The sequence below is a fragment of the Myxine glutinosa genome, chromosome 14, assembly GCF_964187855.1.
Source record: "Myxine glutinosa chromosome 14, kmMyxGlut1.1, whole genome shotgun sequence".
NCBI classification, from domain to species: Eukaryota; Metazoa; Chordata; class Myxini; order Myxiniformes; family Myxinidae; genus Myxine; species Myxine glutinosa.
Window position 1 is genome coordinate 87,459,552 of NC_136274.1, and position 20,616 is coordinate 87,480,167.

Here is a 20,616-nt window from a genome sequence, read left to right on the forward strand (position 1 = left end):
TGGGGAAGATTTGGAGGGGAGGGGTGATGGGGAAGATTTGGAGGGGAGGGGTTATGGGGAAGATTTGGAGGGGAGGGGTGAGATTGGATTTTAGAAAGTGTACGATTAATGGGAAACGAACATTTATTGCAAAATGAGTTTCTTGTGACCTTCGAGTCAAAAATAAGTTTAAGGACGCTGGAGGGAGGATGGAGTGCAGGAGAGTTTAGGGAATGTAGAAAAGAGGCACTAACTGTAAGAGATGGAATTTTTTTTTTGGGATGAATAGATTTGGTGAGCAAGTCGAAAGCAACCTTTTAAACCTTTTAACTCCTTAACTCCTTAAAACTCCAACTCCTTAAAAGCAACCTTTTAACTTACTGGACAGAATTGAATTAAAAGTAATTCGACTTATCAACTCTCCCAATCTGATCTCAAAACTTGACCCGCTCAAATTATGTCGCAATGTTGGCTCTCTTTCTCTTTTCTACAGATATTACTTCGGTTTCTGCTCCCAAAAACTTGCTGCTTGTATACCTCCGCCATTAGTGAGACCACGGAATACTCGACAAGCCACTACATCTTATGATTATTGTGTGGCCATTGGCAACTCAAGGGTGGGCCATTGGCAACTCAAGGGTGGGCCGTTATGATGTTTGTTTCTTCCCCTCCACTGCCGAACTCTGGAACTCTTTACCTTCACATGTCTCACCAAACACTGATGATGTTCCCCTTTTCAAAAAGCAGATTTTCTGCTTTCTCAAAAACTCTTAGACTATTCTCTGCTTCTTTACTTTTCTATCAATGCAGCTCTTTTAATTAGGCCTGGCTTCAATGAGGACGACATCGTCGGCGAACGTCCAGCGAAGCCCGACGCTCAAGGGGAAAAATTGTATTGCCTTCTACATCAAAAAAGGGGGAAAAAAAAAAAAGACAACCGAGAGGGACTCACCCCATCAAGGACTTGTAGCTCACGTGAAAGTTTTTCAGCAAATGCTTCGGCATTAGCAATGGCAGAATCACACTCTTCCATAAGACATTCCACATCAGTCTCCTCACGCGTAGACAGTTCCTGGTAGTCTTCCTGGGGCTCCTCGTCCTCGCCGGGTGAAATGTTGTGGCTCTCCACACTGGCTTCCACTAGAGGGTATCAGAAGAACACCTTACCACAACCATTACTTACGATGCTTCACTTCACCAGTATTATGGTGCAATGTCACAAAATTTGGACACAAGATGGGAAGGTTTATTCCGTGCTTGCAAAGTTTTGGACATGGATTGCACAGAAAACATGGTCCCACACCATGCCGTCAGTTTTACCCCTGTTGTAGTAATTCCCAACAAATTATTTATTCAAAATAGAAGACTTTGCATAAGGCTTCATTTGGCTGATACATGTTAAAGGAAAGAATAAATGTCTCCTTTTCTCTTTCATCATAATTTTTGAGCATCTCATTTATTTTGGTGCATTACATGATGTTCATCTGCTCCAAACTACTGCTGGTGAAACATAGGGGCAATACCCCTGCCGCTCACCTGGTCGAATAAACAGTATAATACTGTCGTGTAATTCCCCAGGTGAACACCACAGGGATCACGAATAGCCAAAACGAGCTTTAACTCTGAGGCGTTGATCAAATGCGGATTTTATATATGCGGGAAAATAAAGGGGAGGGGAAGATGAAGCTTACCTGTTGTCCATCGGCATCCCAAATCCTGCAAAGAAAATAACTCAAACAAAATGGGTTCAAATGTACAAAAATAAAGGTTTATTTAAAACAGAATGCCGGGACAAAGAAAAGCACGACAGTAAAACTAAGTTCCTAAACAGGACGTCCCCCACACCAGACTTGAACACAGACGAAGAGAAGAATAAATGAAAATAAATATGTGGGGTTATCGTGCACTTAGCTCCGATCACTGGTGGGATCTCGTCAGGGTCTGCAAACGGGTACGGAGGTTCGTGCGCGGGAACACGCCCAGTCGGCCTCGATGCGCCCTTTCACGCTGCAGCGCTCGTTCACTCGTCATTCATACGGAGAACCGCAGTTCCTGCAGCTTTTGTACGTCTCTGATGGCGTCTCTGAACACAGTCGGCCAATCGCTTCCTGGAGCCCTTCGTCCACACACAACCGTCTTCCCCCAGAGTCCGGAACCAAGAGGAGTCGATGGCAGAGGAAGGCATGAGGGGCAAGGGAGAGAGGGCAAGAAGGCAAGAGAGAAAATGTCGGTCCGAGAGTTCTTTTATTGACCATCTCGTTACGTCATCTGTGCCTCTTCACCAATGCCCACAGGCCACCACTGCATGCTCAGCTCTCCACCAATCCACACGCAGGCCACTTCCGAGGTCATCAGTCGAACCTTGCCAATCAGCGCGCTGCTTCCTCCTCGTCCTTCCTGTTGGTCAACTCCCGCCCAATCACTGTCCTTCTGGGCGTGTCTCGGTCTGCTCGACCGATGTGTGTCTGCCAGGCGGGATTGTTAGCCCGAGTGCTTGATGCCTGGCTTCCGGCTGGTCTTTTTATTGTTATTTAGTGTAGTTTAATGGCAATTCTAACGTGTCTATGGTGTGGTGCCATAAAGGACAAAGGACAGATCAGAGGTTTGACTAACAAGGTAGTAGTTAACATAATCCCTATAACTGGTTAACATGCCCCATTCCTCGTAATGGGGGCGAAGATACACCTTAATCCGACATCCGGGCTAAACAGGTCCCCTACTTATTACATGGTGGTGGTTCTTCTTCTTCACGACAGTCAGAGCATGTTACCGATACAAATCGACCTGACCCTACATATCGCAACCCCACCGACATAACAATACACTGACTAAAGGTATTTTAAACCAATTTCAATGGTTTCGAGAAGACAGGGCAGCATGTGGACTCATACTAACATAATCATAAGACTTTAAACAAACAAACAAAAAAAAAATCCTATTTTGGGGGTCAAACCTGGATCCACTTTGACCCCAGTAAACCCCTTTAGATCCTGTTTTTTTAATACAGTGAGCAAACTTTAGCCACAACATAACAAATATCATTTGTGCCAAGTTTGGTCACAATCCCTTCAGCGGTTTCGGAGAAGTTGCAAGTGTTTACGGACAGAGGAACTGCCTGATGGACTGATGACGCGCCATCACATACGCTCCCCTGAACTTCGTTCCAGGTGAGCTAACAATTCTGAACTAGAACGGCAATCGTTAGAATGCATACCTCCACCAAGCTGAACAGTTCATGGTTTGTATCCCACTGATGGGCCGAATCTGGATTCAGACCTGAACCAAAATCTAATCGGCTTGTTATTGTCACCTAACCAACTCGTCCCCCACGTTTAATCAAAAATCACCCATAACTTTTTAAAATATCATGTTAATTATCGCTTTTCACCCGATCTCTCAATGGTGTAGAATCACTTAAAAATTAAATAACTCTCGTATCTGAATCCATATTCAGATCTTCAACAAAATCGAATCGATTCGTCCTTGTCAGACACCAAACCTCTCCGCCACGTTTTGTCCAAATCCGTCTATAACTTCTTGAGATATTGAGCTATATATCGTTTTTGTTCCCGTCTCTCAATGGTGAAGAATCATTTATAAATCAAATAGTAGAAGAGTAGGTAGAAGACAGAAAGACCACCTACCTGCCTGCGGTGAGTAAGTGAAAGGCCCTCGGAGTTAGCTTCATCGCGGGAGATTCCAACGATTCTGAAAGCTTTGGTTTCAGTAGCGTGAAGACGAGCTAGGTGTGAGGCAGGAGCACCAGCCCAGAGGGGAGAGCAGTACTCCATTGAGCTGCGGATGAAAGCCTTGTATGTGGTGAGGAGCTCAGGTGTGCCAAGGAAGGACTTCGCACGACGGAGGATGCCCAGTCGGCGACTGGCTTTGGAGGCCAGCTTGGAAATGTGGTTTTCCCAAGAAAGATCATGGCAGATAGTGAGACCCAAAAGCTTGAGCGACAGAACTTCTTGGAGAGGATTTTTGAGAAGGTGGATGGGAGGGTTGCCCAGTCTGTAGTAAGTTCAGGAATCTCCTTCAATCAAGTGGTTTATTAAAGACGATACCAAGCTCTCACAGAGCACACGGCCATCATGACGAGCAGCCATGAACCACCGAAGCCACGCCCCCAGACGTCACGACGCAGTACGTCGTACTAATCACAACATCTCCCTTTCATTGAAATTATTATGTTTGTATGCAACAAAACACTACTAAACTAAATCAAAATAATAAAAACAATCAGACGTAACGCAAAAACGCATCCGGTCTTTTCAGAGACATAGTGTGAGAGATTTGTCAGGATTGAAAGACATGTTCCACTTGTTTGACCAGTCTGTGATTTTGTCCAGGTCTGCAGAGAGTGAGGAGGCTGCAGACTGCCGATCTGAGGGATGAGGAATGGAGCGGCAGATAGTGGAGTCATCAGCAAAATGATAGAGAGGATTTTCCAGAGAGTCAGAGAGATCATTGATGAAGACCAGAAATAGCACAGGGCCCAGAACACTGCCTTGGGGAACTCCAGCCAGAACAGGAAGAGGAGATGAGAGAAATCCATTCAGGGCCACACGTTGACTACGACCAGAGAGGAAGTCCACAAGCCATGCGTGGAGATTTCCATGGATCCCAGAGAAGGAGAGTTTGGTGAGCAGAGCAGGGTGCCAGACCGTATCGAAGGCACATGATATGTCGAGGGAGACAGCTCTGATTTCCTGTTTGGCATCCGCAGCTCAATGGAGTACTGCTCTCCCCTCTGGGCTGGTGCTCCTGCCTCACACCGAGCTCGTCTTCACGCTGTTGAAACCACAGCGTTCAGAATCATTGGAATCTCCCGCGATGACGTTATCTCCGAGGGCCTTTCACTTACTCACCGCAGGCAGGTTGGTGGTCTTTCCATCTTCTACAGACTCCTCTCCGGCCTTGCTCCCCCAGCTCTCTCTCTCTGGGCTCTGTCCCCCAAATATTCCTACAGGTCGCACAAGATCTGCCTGCAACCCTCTGATGGTTAAACTGCCAAAATCAAGACTCTCTGCTCACCTTCACTCCTTCATTCCTCTTTTCTCCTGCCTCTGGAAAAACTCCCCCACTCTCTTCGATCCCAATCCTCCCTCCAGGTCTTTAAAATGGCTGTTCACCACCATCTCTTATCTTCCCCAATCCAAAACCTTTATCTTTTCTACCACCGCTAATTTCACCCCAAATCCACTTTTTTGAGGTGCCGACTTCTTTCCTGGAAGTCCTTGGTGTCCTTGCGTTTTATACCTATCCTGCCTCCCCCCAAGCCCTCTCCCTCCCACACATCTCCCGATGTCCCTGCTCTCAAATGTTGTGTTTGTGTGCTTCCTCCCCTTCTTTCCCCATCTTGTCGACCGCTCCCCTTTTTATATACTTTGTTTGCTTGTTTGTTTGATTTGTTTGTTTGATAAATGTTAGCTCTTTCACGAGCCTCGACTCTGCATACAAAAAAAATAAAAAAAATAAAAAATAAAATGAATGTCGGTGATGGTGAATGAAAGTGTCAGTGATGGTGAATGAAAGTATCTTTGGGTCTCGAGGATATTTTGGGTCTCACGGGTCTTAAGGGTGTTTTGGGTCTTTAAGGGTCTTTAAGGGTCTCAAGGGTCTTTAAGGGTCTTTAAGGGTCTCAATGGTCTTCGGGGGGTGTTTCAGGTCTTCGGGGCGTTTCAGGTCTTCGGGGCGTTTCGTGTCTTCGGGGCGTTTCGTGTCTTCGGGGCGTTTCCGGTGTTACGGCCTGAAGCACACCAGACCAAGCCTTCAATCACACTGTCGTTATTTATTTATCATCACACGAAAATCTCTTCCGACACATAAAACAAAGAAGGGAGAAGAGAGGGAAAAACCAGAATAGGCCAGTCAAGAGTAGGCAGGTCCAAGAATAGGCTCCCTGGCCTGGTCCAAGAATAGGCCAAGAGTAGGCCGGTCCAAGGGAAGGCCGGTCCAAGGGTAGGCCGGTCCAAGGGTAGGCCGGTCCAAGGGTAGGCCGGTCCAAGGGTAGGCCGGTCCAAGGGTAGGCCGGTCCAAGGGTAGGCCGGTCCAAGGGTAGGCCGGTCCAAGGGTAGGCCGGTCCAAGGGTAGGCCGGTCCAAGAGTAGGCCGGTCCAAGAGTAGGCCGGTCCAAGAGTAGGCCGGTCCAAGAGTAGGCCGGTCCAAGAGTAGGCAGGTCCAAGAGTAGGCCAGTTCAAGAGTAGGTAGGTCCAAGAGTAGGCCAGTCCAAGAGTAGGTAGGTCGAAGTAGGCCAGTCCAAGCGTAGGCCGAACAGTAGGCCCCAGGGCAGGCTCCGTAGTAGGCCCCAAGGCAGGCCCAACAGTAGGACCCAGGGCAGGCCCAACAGTGGGCCCCAGGGGCAGTCCCAGTAGTAGGCCCCACAGCAGGCCCAACAGTAGGCCCCAAGGCAGGCCCAGTGGTAGGCCCCAGTGCAGGCCCAGCACGAGGGGGTAGGAGTAGGCAAGTTCACGAGTAGGCCCCAAGGCAGGGCCAGCAGTAGGCCCCAGTGCAGGCCCAGCCCAAGAGGGTAGGAGTAGGCAGGTCCAAGAGTAGGCCCCAAGGCAGGCAGAATTTAGTCCACCGTCAGGTGCAGAGGTGGCAGCAGGGGTTGATCCGGCATCAGTCAACCTTCAGGTACAGAGGTTTTGCTGACAACTCGATGAGCACACGAAAAGGCACTCCACCATGAGGTCTCTTCCAAAATGGCCCCCTCTTCCCTCTGAATCACCTTCCTGGCCCCTCCCCTGCCCCACAGCCAACCATAGGCTTTATACCCATGGACCAAACCACTTGGTCTAACTCACAGGGGGGTGTGGGGGAAGGAAGAAGAAAAAGGTCACAAACCGTAACACCTCCCCCCCTTAAAGAAGAAAACTTTACCCCAAGAAAAGTTTTCTTTTACAAAGGCAGGATAAACAGTGCAAGCATAAACTTAACCCAGCATAAACAGTGCAAAAAACAAACAGCCATCTCTCCTTCTGACATTTACAGGCATCATAGCTCATATGCAGGGACATGAAAAAAAACTCTTAAGCTCGAGATAGAGCATCTGCAATGACATTATCTCGACCCGAAATATGTACAATTTTCAAGGGGTATGGCTGTACTAAAAGCCCCCATCGGAAAAGGCGTTGATTCGTCATCTTGAACTTTTCCAGAAAAACCAGAGGATTGTGATCAGTATATACGGTAACATCGCTTGAGCCATTTGTAACATATATTTCAAAATGCTGTAGAGCCAACATCAGACTCAAGGCCTCTTTCTCGATAGTAGAGTAAGCCTTTTGATGTTTGTTCAGCTTTTTGGAGAAGTAACTTACTGGCTTTTCAATACCCGCTGCATCATCCTGAAAGAGTACAGCTCCCACACCAACATCGCTTGCGTCTATCGCTAGTTTGAATGGCTTCCCAAAATCGGGAGCGGCCAATACTGGCTCATTGGCCAGAATAGCTTTCAATTTGTCAAAAGCCTTTTGACAGGATTCAGACCACACAAATTTTTCATTTTTCCTCAACAAGTTGGTTTGGGGTACCATGAGCGAGCTGTAATTTGCACAAAATTTCCTGTAGAACCCGGACATACCGAGATACCGAAGCAATTCTCGCTTATTGGTGGGGACAGGAAAATCGGCAATCGCTTGGGTCTCGGCCTGTCGAGGGGATACTTGACCCTGACCAACAACGTGACCGAGATATGTGACCCTAGCTTTGGCAAATTCACTTTTCTTGAGGTTTACAACAAGGTTGGCATCGGTAAGTCTAACAAACAGTTCTCTGAGATGTTTCAAGTGGTCTTGCTATGTATCACTGTACAGTATGACACCATCCAGGTAAGCTACACAATTTGGAAGACCCCTGGTAACCTGGTTCATTAACCTTTGGAAGGTAGCAGGTGCATTTTTCATCCCAAACGGCATTACCTTACACTGATATAAGCCATCTGAAGTCAGAAAGGCCGAAACTTCCTTTGCCCAGTCAGTCAAAGGTACTTGCCAATAACCTTTAAGCAAGTCTATCTTGCTAACATAAGCAGCCTTACCTACTCTGTCTATGCAATCTTCAAGTCTTGGGATGGGATACGAATCGGTGCGGGTTACCACATTCACCTTTCGATAATCTATACAGAATCTTGCGGAACCATCGGCCTTTGGTATGAGTACAATGGGCAAACTCCAGCTGCTCTGACTGGGTTCGATGATGTCATGCTACAGCATATATTGTACCTCTTCACGAACCCTAGCTAGCTTGTCAGGATTTAACCGATAGGGGTGTTGTTTGATGGGTCGAGCATTCCCTACCTCAACATCATGGGAAGCCAATGAGGTGCACCCAGGCTCATTGGAACAAAGATGGGCATACTCCCCAATTAGAGCAATTACATCAGATCGTTTATCCTCAGGAACATGAGCTAATTCAGAGTCCAAATGTGTCAACACCTCTGAGTTTGATAGCTTAGCCCCCAAGGGTTCTCTCTCAGGTTGTTGCATAGCGATGCTGTCGGATTCGCTGGAGTCAATATCTGGATGGTGTATATGACCTACCAACTTACAACTCAACTGGTCGACCGAGGTCGGCCTCACGCTCATAGTACCTTTTAATCATATTAACATGGCACACCTGGCGGGGTTTCCGTCTGTCATGGGTCCACACCACGTAGTTCACCTCACTCAGCTTCCTTTCGACCACGTAGGGACCGCTAAACTTCGCCAATAGTGGCTCCCCAGGCAGAGGTAGTAAAACGAGCACGTCTCCAAGCCTAAAATTACGAGCTATCGCCCTCTGGTCAAAACGGGCCTTCATCACTCGCTGAGATACTTTCAAATGCTCCTGGGCGACCTTGCAGGCGGTTTTTAAGTCTTTCCCGGAAAGCACATACGTAGTCCAGAAGGTTCGGGTTCTCAGTCTCTTTGATGAATCTCTCTTTTACTACTTTTAGCGGGCCCCTAACCTCATGGCCGTACACCAACTCAAATGGGCTGAAACCCGTAGATTCATTCGGGGTATCCCTGGTGGCAAACAACACAAAACAGATTCCTTCATCCCATTCTTCAGGATACTCCATACAATATGCCTTCAACATAGTTTTCATGGTCTGGTGGTATCTCTCAAGGGCTCCCTGGGACGGGGGGTGGTAGGCCGACGACTTTAACTGCCTGATCCCTAGCTGGTGTATGACTTCTTGAAATATACCAGACATAAAATTCAAACCTTGGTCAGACTGCACCTCCTTTGGCAAACCATATCTGGTGAAAAACTGAACCGAGGCATCCACCACCACCTTAGCAGTAATCCTTTTTAAGGGGGACAGCCTCAGGGAATCTAGTTCACATGTCCATTATGGTTAATAAATACCGATGCCCCGATTTAGTTCTTGGTAATGGACCAACACAATCAATCAGTACTCCACTGAAAGGCTCCTCAAAAAAGGGCAGGGGAACAAGGGGAGCTGGTTTCATAGAGGGCTGGGGTTTCCCTATCATTTGACAGGTATGGCAGGTCTTACAGTGCGCCACTACGTCCTGGTGCAACTTACGCCAATAAAAATGTGCCAGGATCCTAGCCTGGGTTTTCCTGATTCCCGCATGTCCGGCCATGGGAATTTCATGGGCCAGCCGTAGAATTTCAAGACGATAACAGGGTGGTACCACTACCTGGTGTACCACAGACCAATCGTCACTGGCGGGAGCACGAGGGGGTGTCCACTTTCTCATTAACACATCAGATTTCACATAGTAACAGTCTGAGGCTTCCTTAGCTTCCATCTCCGTCATAGCCTTTTGTCTGAGGTCTCTTAGTACAGGATCTGCCTGCTGGTCCTTAATTAGTGAAGAATGATTCAACACAGGCACACAAGAAGCCCCATTCCCTATCCCTTCATCGCTGGTTAAATCATTGAAAAACGTCTCCGCCAACCACACCTCAGAATCTGGTACAGTTGTCAACTCTATGTCAGTCTGCTTCTCTTTCTGCGTTTGGGATCTCGTCACTATACAAGCAGGGAAAATACCGGGGAACTCCTCTTGCAAATCCTCAGTCTCTTGCTGAACTATAGGATGTATGGAAACTACTGGGGAAACACCAACCCTATCCCCAGCCAAATCATTTCCCAATGGGAAACTAATACCTTCTATGGGGAGAGTGGGGACTATTCCTACTGTCATGGGTCCTAGTGACCAAATCAGACTTCAAATTCACCCTATGTAAGGGGACTGGGACATAACGACCTGCAATGCCCTGGATTAAGGCACTCGCTTCCATCAAACTACTCAAAGTCAATGGTAAAATATTGGACAACATCAACGACTGAGCTGCCCCAGTATCCCTCAAAATAACGACGGACTTGACTTCCCCGTCCCAAGACACTTGGACACAAAAGGTTTATAACGGTCCTGTCCGGGGCTCGTAAAGTCAGCAGTATCCTCAGCTTTAACTGAAAGGGCACAATCACGGTGACTGTCCATTTTGGTTCGAACCAATGCAATAGGTCTAGTGGAGCCTCCCTGCTTCTCCTCCCTTTGCAATTTCCAACAATTGGACTTTAGATGTCCCCTCTGTTTGCAGTAATAACACGTTGGGGCCGTTCCCCGGCGAGATGCCTGACTCGACCACTCCAACTGTCTACTCAGAGACGGCCGCATCAATGGACCCCTATGGTCGGTCCACTCCCCCTCTGACTGGTCCTCACTAACCCCCTTTCCCTCCTCTCTAAATCTGCCACCCACTGACAGAGTGCCCCCATCTCCTCTGTAGCTGCTGAGTGTGCCCCGCGCAAAGCATGTGCTTCTCCCTTCAGACGCCGTGCACCTGAAACACTCTGAGCTGAAGCAGTCTTGAGCCTTTCATTTTCTTGTCGAATGTCTGTGTCAGTTTCACTCCCTCCACTGGACAGGCCTCCGGTAGCCCCACCTCCAACACCAGGTCCGGCTGTCCCAGAACTATCAACACTTCCCATACTGCTACTTGCACAGACTCCTGGATGCTGTGAGGAGGTCTGGTCACTTCCAATGGAATCCTGACGTCCCCGCCTACTCCTTGGGGTATGTCCCAGTCCCCTTACATAGGGTGAACTTGAAGTCTGACCTGGTCACAGGACCCGTGATGGTAGGAATTGTCCCCACTCTCCCCATAGAGGGTATTAGTTTCGTATTGGGAAATGACTTGGCTGGCAATAGGGTTTGTGTTTCCCCAGTCGTGAAAGAGAGATTCCTCGAAGAGACGGAGAACCCTAACCTTCGGGACTATGTAGGTACTTTCCAGGAAAGACTTACCACTGCCTGCAATGTCGCCAAGGAACATTTGAAAGTATCTCAGCGACAAATGAAGGCTCGTTTTGACCTGAATACGACCGCTCGTAATTTTAGGCCTGGAGACAAGATATAGATCGGTGCAAGATGTAGAACTGTTACTTAAGGTAGAGTTGAGGCCGACCTCGGCCGGCCAGTTGGTAGGTCATATATTTTGGGTCTTTTGGGTCTTTAAGGGTCTTTAAGGGGTCTCAATGGTCTTCGGGGCGTTTCGGGTCTTCGGGGCGTTTCGGGTCTTCGGGGCGTTTCGGGTCTTCGGGGCGTTTCGGGTCTTCGGGGCGTTTCGGGTCTTCGGGGCGTTTCGCGTCGTTTCGGGTCTTCGGGGCGTTTCGGGTCTTCGGGGCGTTTCGGGTCTTCGGGGCGTTTCGGGTCTTCGGGGCGTTTCGGGTCTTCTGGGCGTTTCGGGTCTTCGGGGCGTTTCGGGTCTTCGGGGCGTTTCGGGTCTTCGGGGCGTTTCGGGTCTTCGGGGCGTTTCGGGTCTTCAGGGCGTTTCGGGTCTTCGGGGCGTTTCGGGTCTTCGGGGCGTTTCGGGTCTTCGGGTCATTTTGGGTCTTCGGTGTGTTTTGGGGGTATTCAGGGTATTTTGGGTCTTCAGGGGTCTTGGTGGTCTGAAGGGTCTTGGGGGGAATTAAAGGGTCGTCAAAGGTCTGAGGGGTCTCAGCAGTCTTAACGCAATTAAGAGCGTGAATTAAGAGGGTGGTTATACTATTTGAAGAAGAAGAAGACGTTTTCATCGCATATAAACATAGCGACAAAACGACATAACCATATACGTTTGCTCTATTATAATAAGATTACACACTTGTGAAGTGATTAATTTTGATAAATTTTTGATGAGCAAAATGTGAATTTTCTTCCTTATGATAATATAGAAGGTCAACATGAGTTTCATCATTATTATAATTATTAGAATGTTTCAAAATCTGAATTACATTATATAAAATATTCTTCATACTAAAATATAAAAAAATTGATTCTGGCTCAGATTTTTCAATTATATAATTGAAAATTATATAATTTCCCCAATTTTTTAATTTCATTTCCAAATTGTTTTTTACTGAAAAAAAAAAACAATTTCTCCATCTCAGTGATTGTCCATTGAATCAGAAAATTACTACTTTTCTCCCATTTCTCCTTGACCTTCTCCCATTCCTCCCACTCTTCTTCAACTCCTTCCTCATCCCATGCCTCCCCACATTCCATTAACGCATTCCATTAACGCACATTCCAGCTGAAAAAGCTTCAATGTGTGTTTCTTGGTTTGGAGGTGTTTTTTGTAATTTTTATATTCACGTTTACAAACATCGCAATATGTTGTATTCATTTCTATTTACAAAATAGAAATGATTCTTTATACTAAAATCAATTTTTTTGATTTTTTTTAATCTAATTTTTATTTTAAGCAATGTTTTGTTAGAATTTTAAAAATATATATAAAATGAATGATTTTTTTACCTGTTTGGGAAAATAAGATAAAATTTAACAACCATAAAAATATTCCAAATTCATTAAGATGTCTAATACAGACTTGGCATTTAATATGGAATATTTTTTTTGTGGGGGTGAACTTACTTTTGAAGATGACTTGGAACCAAAAGTTCATTGGAATTATGTTGAAATTATTCTAGATTTTGTTAATGTGACCTTTAAAAGAAACAAAAACCACATTTGACATTTCGAAGCAAATAAATTGATCCTTGAAAGTGATGTAAACTGATATCGAACTCAATTCACGGACAATACTGTGTTAAACTTCTGTACCTTTTCCATAAGTATCTCTTTATTTTGCACATTAGCCGAATTTTTTTTTAACAAAAACAAAAGCTAAATTATGACTGGGATTACAGACAGTAAAATTACAGTTCAGTACTTCGTGTAACCCCCACGAGCATTCAGGAGAGCACGTACACGTTGAGGCATGCTGTTCACGAGATTTGCCAAGGTTTGGACAGGAATCGCTTGCAATGCAGTAACAATAGTCTGCTGCATTTCACGCACAGAGGTGGGCTGCTGGTCCAAGTTGTCGATTTGACGCATTAATTCTGCCCACAAGTTCTCTATCGGATTCATATCCAGGGACATGGCAGGCCACTCCATATGCTCTACACCACGGTCAGCAAGAAAGTGTTGGATCATGCGAGCACGATGAGGCCGTGCATTGTCATCTTGGAAGACAAAGTTTCCTCGAAAGGCTGCACGAGCAAATGGAAGCAATGTTTCTTCCAGAATGACCCTGTACTTGAACTGGTTCAGGTTTCCATTCAGAACAACCAGGTCAGTTTTGCCCCCTGCATGAAAAGCAGCCCAAACGGTCACCCCACCACCTCCAGCTTGGACTCTTGGCACTATACAATCTTCGTTGTGGGCTTCATGTACTTGTCTGCGCACTCGGACGCGGCCATCTTGACGATAGACCAGAAATCTAGACTCGTCACTGAAGGTCACGTGATTCCAGTGTCCTGGCTGCCATTGACGGTGCTCTCTGGCCCACTGCAATCGGCACTGGCTGTGTTGTCTGGTCAGGCGTGGCTTTCTCAGGGGACGCCTGGCATGATAGCCTGCTTGAACCAGTCGTTGGTTGACTAGCCTTCTGGATACAGGCACATTTGTCAGTTGCTGCCACTCAACCCTAAGCCGATTAGCTGACTTGGTACGGCCATTGCGGACTAACCGGTGCAGCTGGCGATCATCTCTCCTTGTGGTTCTGCGTGGACGTCCTGGCCTCGGTATTGGAGTAGGGACACCCCTCTGAGCATTTCGTTTCAGGATCTTTGACACCTGACCTTGAGTGATGCCATACTGCCGAGCAATAGCATGCTGTTTCATCCCAGAATTTCGTAAAGCCACCACTCCATGACAAAACAGCATTGTCAAGTTGACGGACCATCTCCAGAGGAAGCGGCAATAACTTTTGTAGACGTGCAGCAGTTGTTTTCCACTAATACAGAACGCAAGGACCCTTATATACCCGATTGTGAAACCAAAATGTACCTGTCCTTACATTTTGTCACGCCACCTGTGATATAATCCTGTTATTGACTTCTTGCTGCGAAAGACAATCAGTGACATGGTTCTTTCAACAAAGACATCACCGAAGGGTAAAAGAAACTCACCAGATTGATATACTGAGTTCAGAAAGTAAACCCAAGTCAAGAAAAAAAAAAAATTCCATATTAAATGCCAAGTCTGTAGTTGGTTCAAGTGGATGTGGGAAAACCTGTTTGCTTGTAAAGATGCTCCTTACTCCCAACCTTTTAGATTACTAGGACGTGCCCGTACGTGGCGTACCCGTAACCGTACCGTAACCGTACCGTACCCGGAACCGTACCGTACCCGTACCGTACCCGTACCCGTACCGTACCCGTACCCGTGACGTGCCCGTAATGAATATGTACAAAATATAAATATGTATGTACTACAATCGATCGTACCTTACAACAATCAACACAGATTGCAACGTCAAATAAATGAATACGCTCTCAAATGTGCCGTCCGAGGCAGCGTCTGCTCGCCACGTTCAGCGTCACGATGACTATCCGTAAGTCCGGAAGTGACGTCCTCATTTGACTGTCCGGAAGGTCGCAAATCGCAGTTACGATGAATCGCAAATTAGTTTTAATTAGTTTTAAAACATAGTTTAACAGCAACATAGTTTTCCAACGTGAAATAAATGAATACGCTCTCAAATGTGCCGTCCGAGGCAGAGTCTGTTCGCCACGTTCGGCACACGTGATAGCTCGCTGCTCTCTGATTGGTTGAATCGTTTTTTGGACATAGCTCGGTAACTACTTGTCCGATTAATATGAAACCTTGAAAAGGCACATCCTCGGGTCCCCAGCAATATACCTGGCAAGTTTAAAGTATATCGGACCCGTGGTTGTCGAGAAACAGCGGTCACAGACATACATACATACATACATACATACATACAAACATACAAACATACAAACATACACACAGAGATTACTGGAATTATAGATAGATGAAAATTTAATAATTTTCACAAAGTCAAGTTTTCAACCAGAATATCAACTACTATCACAAGGTTTTAATGCAGCCCTTCAAAAAGAAGATATAGTCGGTTTATTTAAAATTCAACATAAACTAAATGATTACAACATTGAAGATATAATACAACTATTTTGTGATTTACAAAAATGGAAAAATAAATTAAAACCCATAACTTGCATTCTTAGTGCTAATACGGATGATATACCTTCACCCCAAGATTTAAATAAATCAAAAAAGAACCTCGTTATCTTTGAAGATTGTGTTAATGAGAGAAACCAATCGGTTACGGACAGCGACTATACAAGGGGGTGACATTCTTCTTGTAATTGTATTTATCTCAATCATACTTTCAACTCCCTTGTCGCTCAATAAGAAAATGCTAATACTTTTATTTTATTCAAGCTAAATTCAATAGATATAAATAATTTTTGGAGAGATAATTATTCTCCATTATGTAGTAAAAAGGAATTTGAGGGGTATATGAAACATACGGCCGGAAAATATAAATATATTGTTGTTAAAGATGATGATACAAAACGATATTTTTTTAATTTTATAAATAAATGAATGCCGAAGAAAGAACAAGAAAGTTTAAGGAACATCAACAATTAGTTTCAAAAGTTGTTAAGCAACAGGAAGAGATAAAGAAGAAACGGAGACAAAAACGAACTGGTGAAGAAGCCTTTGAAAGAAAACAAGAGAAATTTTTTAAACTGCTTTTAAAAACTGAACAAAAAATGATTTCGTCGACAGTTCCTGCGATAGAATATACTCTGAAAAAACTTCAAATGTTACATGATTTTAGTCAAATGACAGATCAAGAACTTGGAGAATCAGAACATGATGATAAAGGATTATTTCAACAACTAGAAAAGATAAATCAACCTCCTGATTAGATTGTGAAGGCCATTTCAAACAACGAATATTCAGCGGATACAAAAACCAAAGCGGGTCTCATACCAACAGAAGAACCAACAATGTTTCATCTTGTTAATGAAAAGGTATTGATATACAATGATGAATTGAGGTTCTTGAGTTCTGCTCAACACCCTGTTAAATTAACCACAAGATTAATGTTTCTTCTAACAAAAGATGGAAAACGAGCAACAAGTAATAGGCTTAATTCACGTTATTTTGATGAACCATTGAACACAGAAAATGAGGATGATGAAGCATATATTGATTTACTAAACTCGCTTGATTATGGGGTTTATGTTGCTGGTGAAGGTAAGAAAAATGAGAAGGAGAAACATATTATTGATGCTTTAAGTAAGCTTGGTTCAGGTGTTAGTTTTCTTCCAAATGACCCTGAAAAATTAGTTAATAGACTATTATTGCTGTTAGGTAGTAAGAATGCTGGAAACAACAATTGTTTTAATGACGCCTCAGCCATTTTAGACCAGTTGATGAATGAGAAAATAATTAATAAATGTCAATACAAAGATATTTTATCACATATAAAATGCGAAACACAGTCCCAAGTTTTAATTTCACAACGAGTGATTATACAGCTTCATTCCCATACCCACTACAACTTGACCCCACAAAAGAATATGAAGCATCTTTATTGTCTATGATGATCCGCATTTAGAGGCCATTTTTCCCTGCAGAGCAGGGGTTGGCCTTTTTTGGGCACCGTGGTCCCCTTTTTGAAGCAATGTTTTATGGCCAGACGTCCTTCCTGCCGCCAACCCTGTTAGTCGCCTCTTGCGGCACACAGGGAATTACCAGTGAACTGGTACTCAATTTGCCGACCTCGGAAGGATGACAGGCTGAGTCAACCCCCCTGGTGTTAATTCAGCGATCGACCGGGATTTGAACCCAGCATCCTAGGATCCCAAGCCGGCACCCTAACCGCTAACCCAACACCAGGCTCCGGATACAAATGTATTTGTATCCTCCCATCTTTCATTGTCTATGGAAATTTATAATACCTTGTTTAATGTCACAGAGAAAAACGACATGTTTAGTTATAATCCCAGAAGTGGATATAAAACTATAGCAGTTTCACCCGGAGCTTATGAGATTTCTCAAATATCTTCTGAAATTTCTCGCCTTATGAAAGAAAAAGGTGAAGAACCAAAAAATATTGAAATAGATATTCAAAAACATACTTCGAAATCAACTGTTAGACTCAAAAATAATTATAAAGTTGATTTCACAATTGATAATAATTCATTCAGAGAGCAATTGGGTTTCTCTTCAAAAAAAATTGAGAACAACGGGACGTTTTCCAGTGATAATGTTATTCAAATATCCTCCGGTATAAATTCGGTTTTAATTCATTGTGATTTGATTGGTGGCGCTTATAACGATGGAATAAGAACAAATACACTATTTTCATTCAGGGCTTACTCAACCCCGATTGGTTATCAATTCAATATGGAACCAAAAAATCTCGTCTATTTACCCGGGTCAGGAAAAACCATTTATAGAGTAAATTTTAGGATAACCGATCAAGATAATCGTATGATCTCCTTTAATGAAGAAATTATATCCATCAGAATTCACCTACGTGAAGTTTGTCAATAAATAACGGTTAATTTTATTTTTTTCTAATAAATAAACAATGGTTATTGTGAGAAAACACGAGTTGGGAAAATATAAAATAATTACAGGGGATGGGAATGGGAAAGGCATGTACCTTTCACCATACTATAAGGGTGAGGGTATGTTTCTTGATAGAGGATACTATAAACCTAAGAGACAGCAGGGTGTAGGACATCAATTAATAAATAAAGGAGATGGGATAATTGATACTCTAATGGGTATTGGTTCAACTATTCTTCAACATAAAGACCTAATTGGTTCAACCACTTCTGCTATAGGAAATGTAGCAGGTGCTATAAAGACTATAAAATATGCTCAAAAGGAGTCTCATAAATTACAAGCACTCAAATAAATTAAGAAAGGTAAAAGTAAACTATCTCCACAAGAACGAGAAAAAAAAAATTGGGTCAGGGTTTCAAAAGTTTTAAATATTTATATTGCTAAATAAAAAAAGTATGGAAGCAATTGATAGTATCTATGATTTGGATAATACGATTATCATTTCAAACTCCACTAAAAAGGAAGATTATTATCAGGTAAATGCTGTAACGGGAACAGACTGGAATTCAAACGGAACAAAAAGTTTTGAAATAAATAATCAAAAAACTTACTTGAATCTAGCTGATAGTTTCTTGTTGTGCAAATTTAAATTCACTCAGGCTGCGAATAATACTGATGCAACACTCGTAAATGATTTCTTCTGGAAAATGTTTGATAGTGCCCGTTTGTATATTGGAAGACAAGAGGTTGAAGAGGTTGATTATGTCTCTGTTACATCTGAAATTATGAAATTTACACTATATTAGTTTCAGGAACTCAGGTATTCAGGTATTAGTTGGTATTAGTATTTCAGGTATTCGTATTTCAGGTATTAGTTGGCGTCAGGAAAGGCATCCGGCCATAAAAACATTGCCTCAAACAGGGAACCAGGATTGTCATGGGGCCCGCAAGGCTAACCCCTGCTCTAGCGGGGAAAATGGCCTTAAAACGATCATTCATTCATATTCACACTATATTAGTTTCGTGATAGAATGGGTAACGGAGCTGTTGACGGTTTTATTCCTGACTAGAGGAAAGTACCCGGCGTTGCCCGGGTTCTTTTTGAATGAATTTACTACGTTAATTCAGCTTTTACTCGCGGCCGGAGAAGATTGACTACAATCATTCAGCTCAGCTTTTAATTGCGAAATGGGCCCAGCCTGGCCGAGGCGGCCTCGACCGGCCTCGCCATCGGGCCTACAACCTTCCCGGAGCCCGTCCCGACATTTTTTGTTTCAGAGGTTTCCTCCTATCTTTCACCGTTCAGGAGATTAGTGCGTGCAGACAAACAAACAAAAACTTTTTTATATATAAATAAAATATCGATACGTCAACGGGAACACCGCAGACCCCGCTTATAAGCAAAGAAAGGAATTGTATAACGATGATACAAAATCAGAAATAGTTTTACCGCAGCAGTTCCCCTTAAGGGTATATATGGATTTTGTGATTATGATAAAGTTTTGCATCGACATAAAATTCGATTTCAACTACAAAGGAATGATAATGAAAATAGATTGCTTTTTGGGGCTGTTAGTGCTTTTGGTGATGATAATAAATTTGTTATTAATGAAATGGGTTGGTATATTGGTGAATATACTCATCTTAAAACGGAAGAGATGCACTCTCTCAACCTCACCCCCAGGAATACCTCTGGCTACGGCTTCCCCTTCGCTCCCACCTCTTGTTCATATGTGTGTTGTACCGTCCACCAAACAGTGATGACTCCATCTACATCTCGCTGTCTGATAATATGGACCAACTTCTATCTACTCATCCCAACTCTCTCTTCCTCATATGTGGTGATTTCAACTGTCATCATGCCAGTTGGCTGGGTGTGGGTACCTCTCTCACCAGCCATGGCTCCTCAGCAAAGGACTTCTGCGACTCACTGGGACTGACACAATCTGTCAATTTCCCGACCCGGATCTCAGTCAACGGAACATCTTCTCTTCTGGACTTGGTTATGACTAACTTCCCTGAAAATGTCTGCTGCTCTTCTTCTGCTCCAATCGGATCATCTGATCATGTCCTTGTTAAAGTGGACATCTCTCTGACCATCCTCAGGGAGCCTGCTCATCGTCGACGAGTCTGGCATTTCACTCAGGCCAACTGGCACGGTCTTCAAGCAGCCATCAATCATCTGGACTGGTCTCCCATCTCTACCACCTCTGACATCAACTCATCCTGGGAATTCTTCCAAAGTAAATTGCTCTCTCTCATGCACAGATTTATCCCATCTCGTCTTCAGTTGTCATACCCTTCCTCCCGTCCATGGTACACGGAATCTTGTGGAGAGACTGTTGTCCAGAAACAACTTGCCTTCATGTCCTGGAAAGCAAATCCAACGGAAGGAAATCTCATTTCCTTTCACAAAGCCCGAAACAAGTGTGTGTCCACCCTCAGGAGAGCCAGGAAACAATATCTCTCCGTTCTCAAGACCGAACTCTCTTATCTGTCTCCCTCTTCCAAATCCTGGTGGCGTCTGGTCAAATCCGTTTCTGGTGTTTGTTCCCCCTCCATCCCCTCCCTTACCTCAAACGGCTACACAGCTGACTCCGCACGTGAAAAAGCTGAATGCCTCAACTCTGTGTTTGCCTCTAAATCTTGTGTCCCAAACCCATCCCTCTCTGTACCCACCATACCCAGTCGTACCCTGCTGCTCCTGGACTCCGTGTCCTTTCCTCCTGACAAGGTGGAAAAGTTTCTGTCAACCCTCGACTCTGATTCTG

General features: G+C 44.4%; 2 protein-coding genes across 8 annotated transcripts in view; one reads left to right on the forward strand and one right to left on the reverse strand.

The window, feature by feature from the left end:
* Positions 1–20,616, reverse strand: part of EXOC1 (exocyst complex component 1) — a 262,527-nt gene that overhangs the window by 160,965 nt on the left and 80,946 nt on the right. For all 6 annotated transcript variants that reach the window (XM_078768589.1, XM_078768584.1, XM_078768585.1 and 3 more), the window contains one exon: positions 932–1,119. In XM_078768589.1, the coding sequence (XP_078624715.1) occupies positions 932–1,119 (188 nt within the window). The remainder of the gene's footprint in view (positions 1–931; positions 1,120–20,616) is intronic.
* LOC137439970 (THAP domain-containing protein 2-like) overlaps positions 1–20,616 on the forward strand; it is a 234,700-nt gene that overhangs the window by 129,188 nt on the left and 84,896 nt on the right. The gene's annotated exons all lie outside the window — the stretch shown is intronic.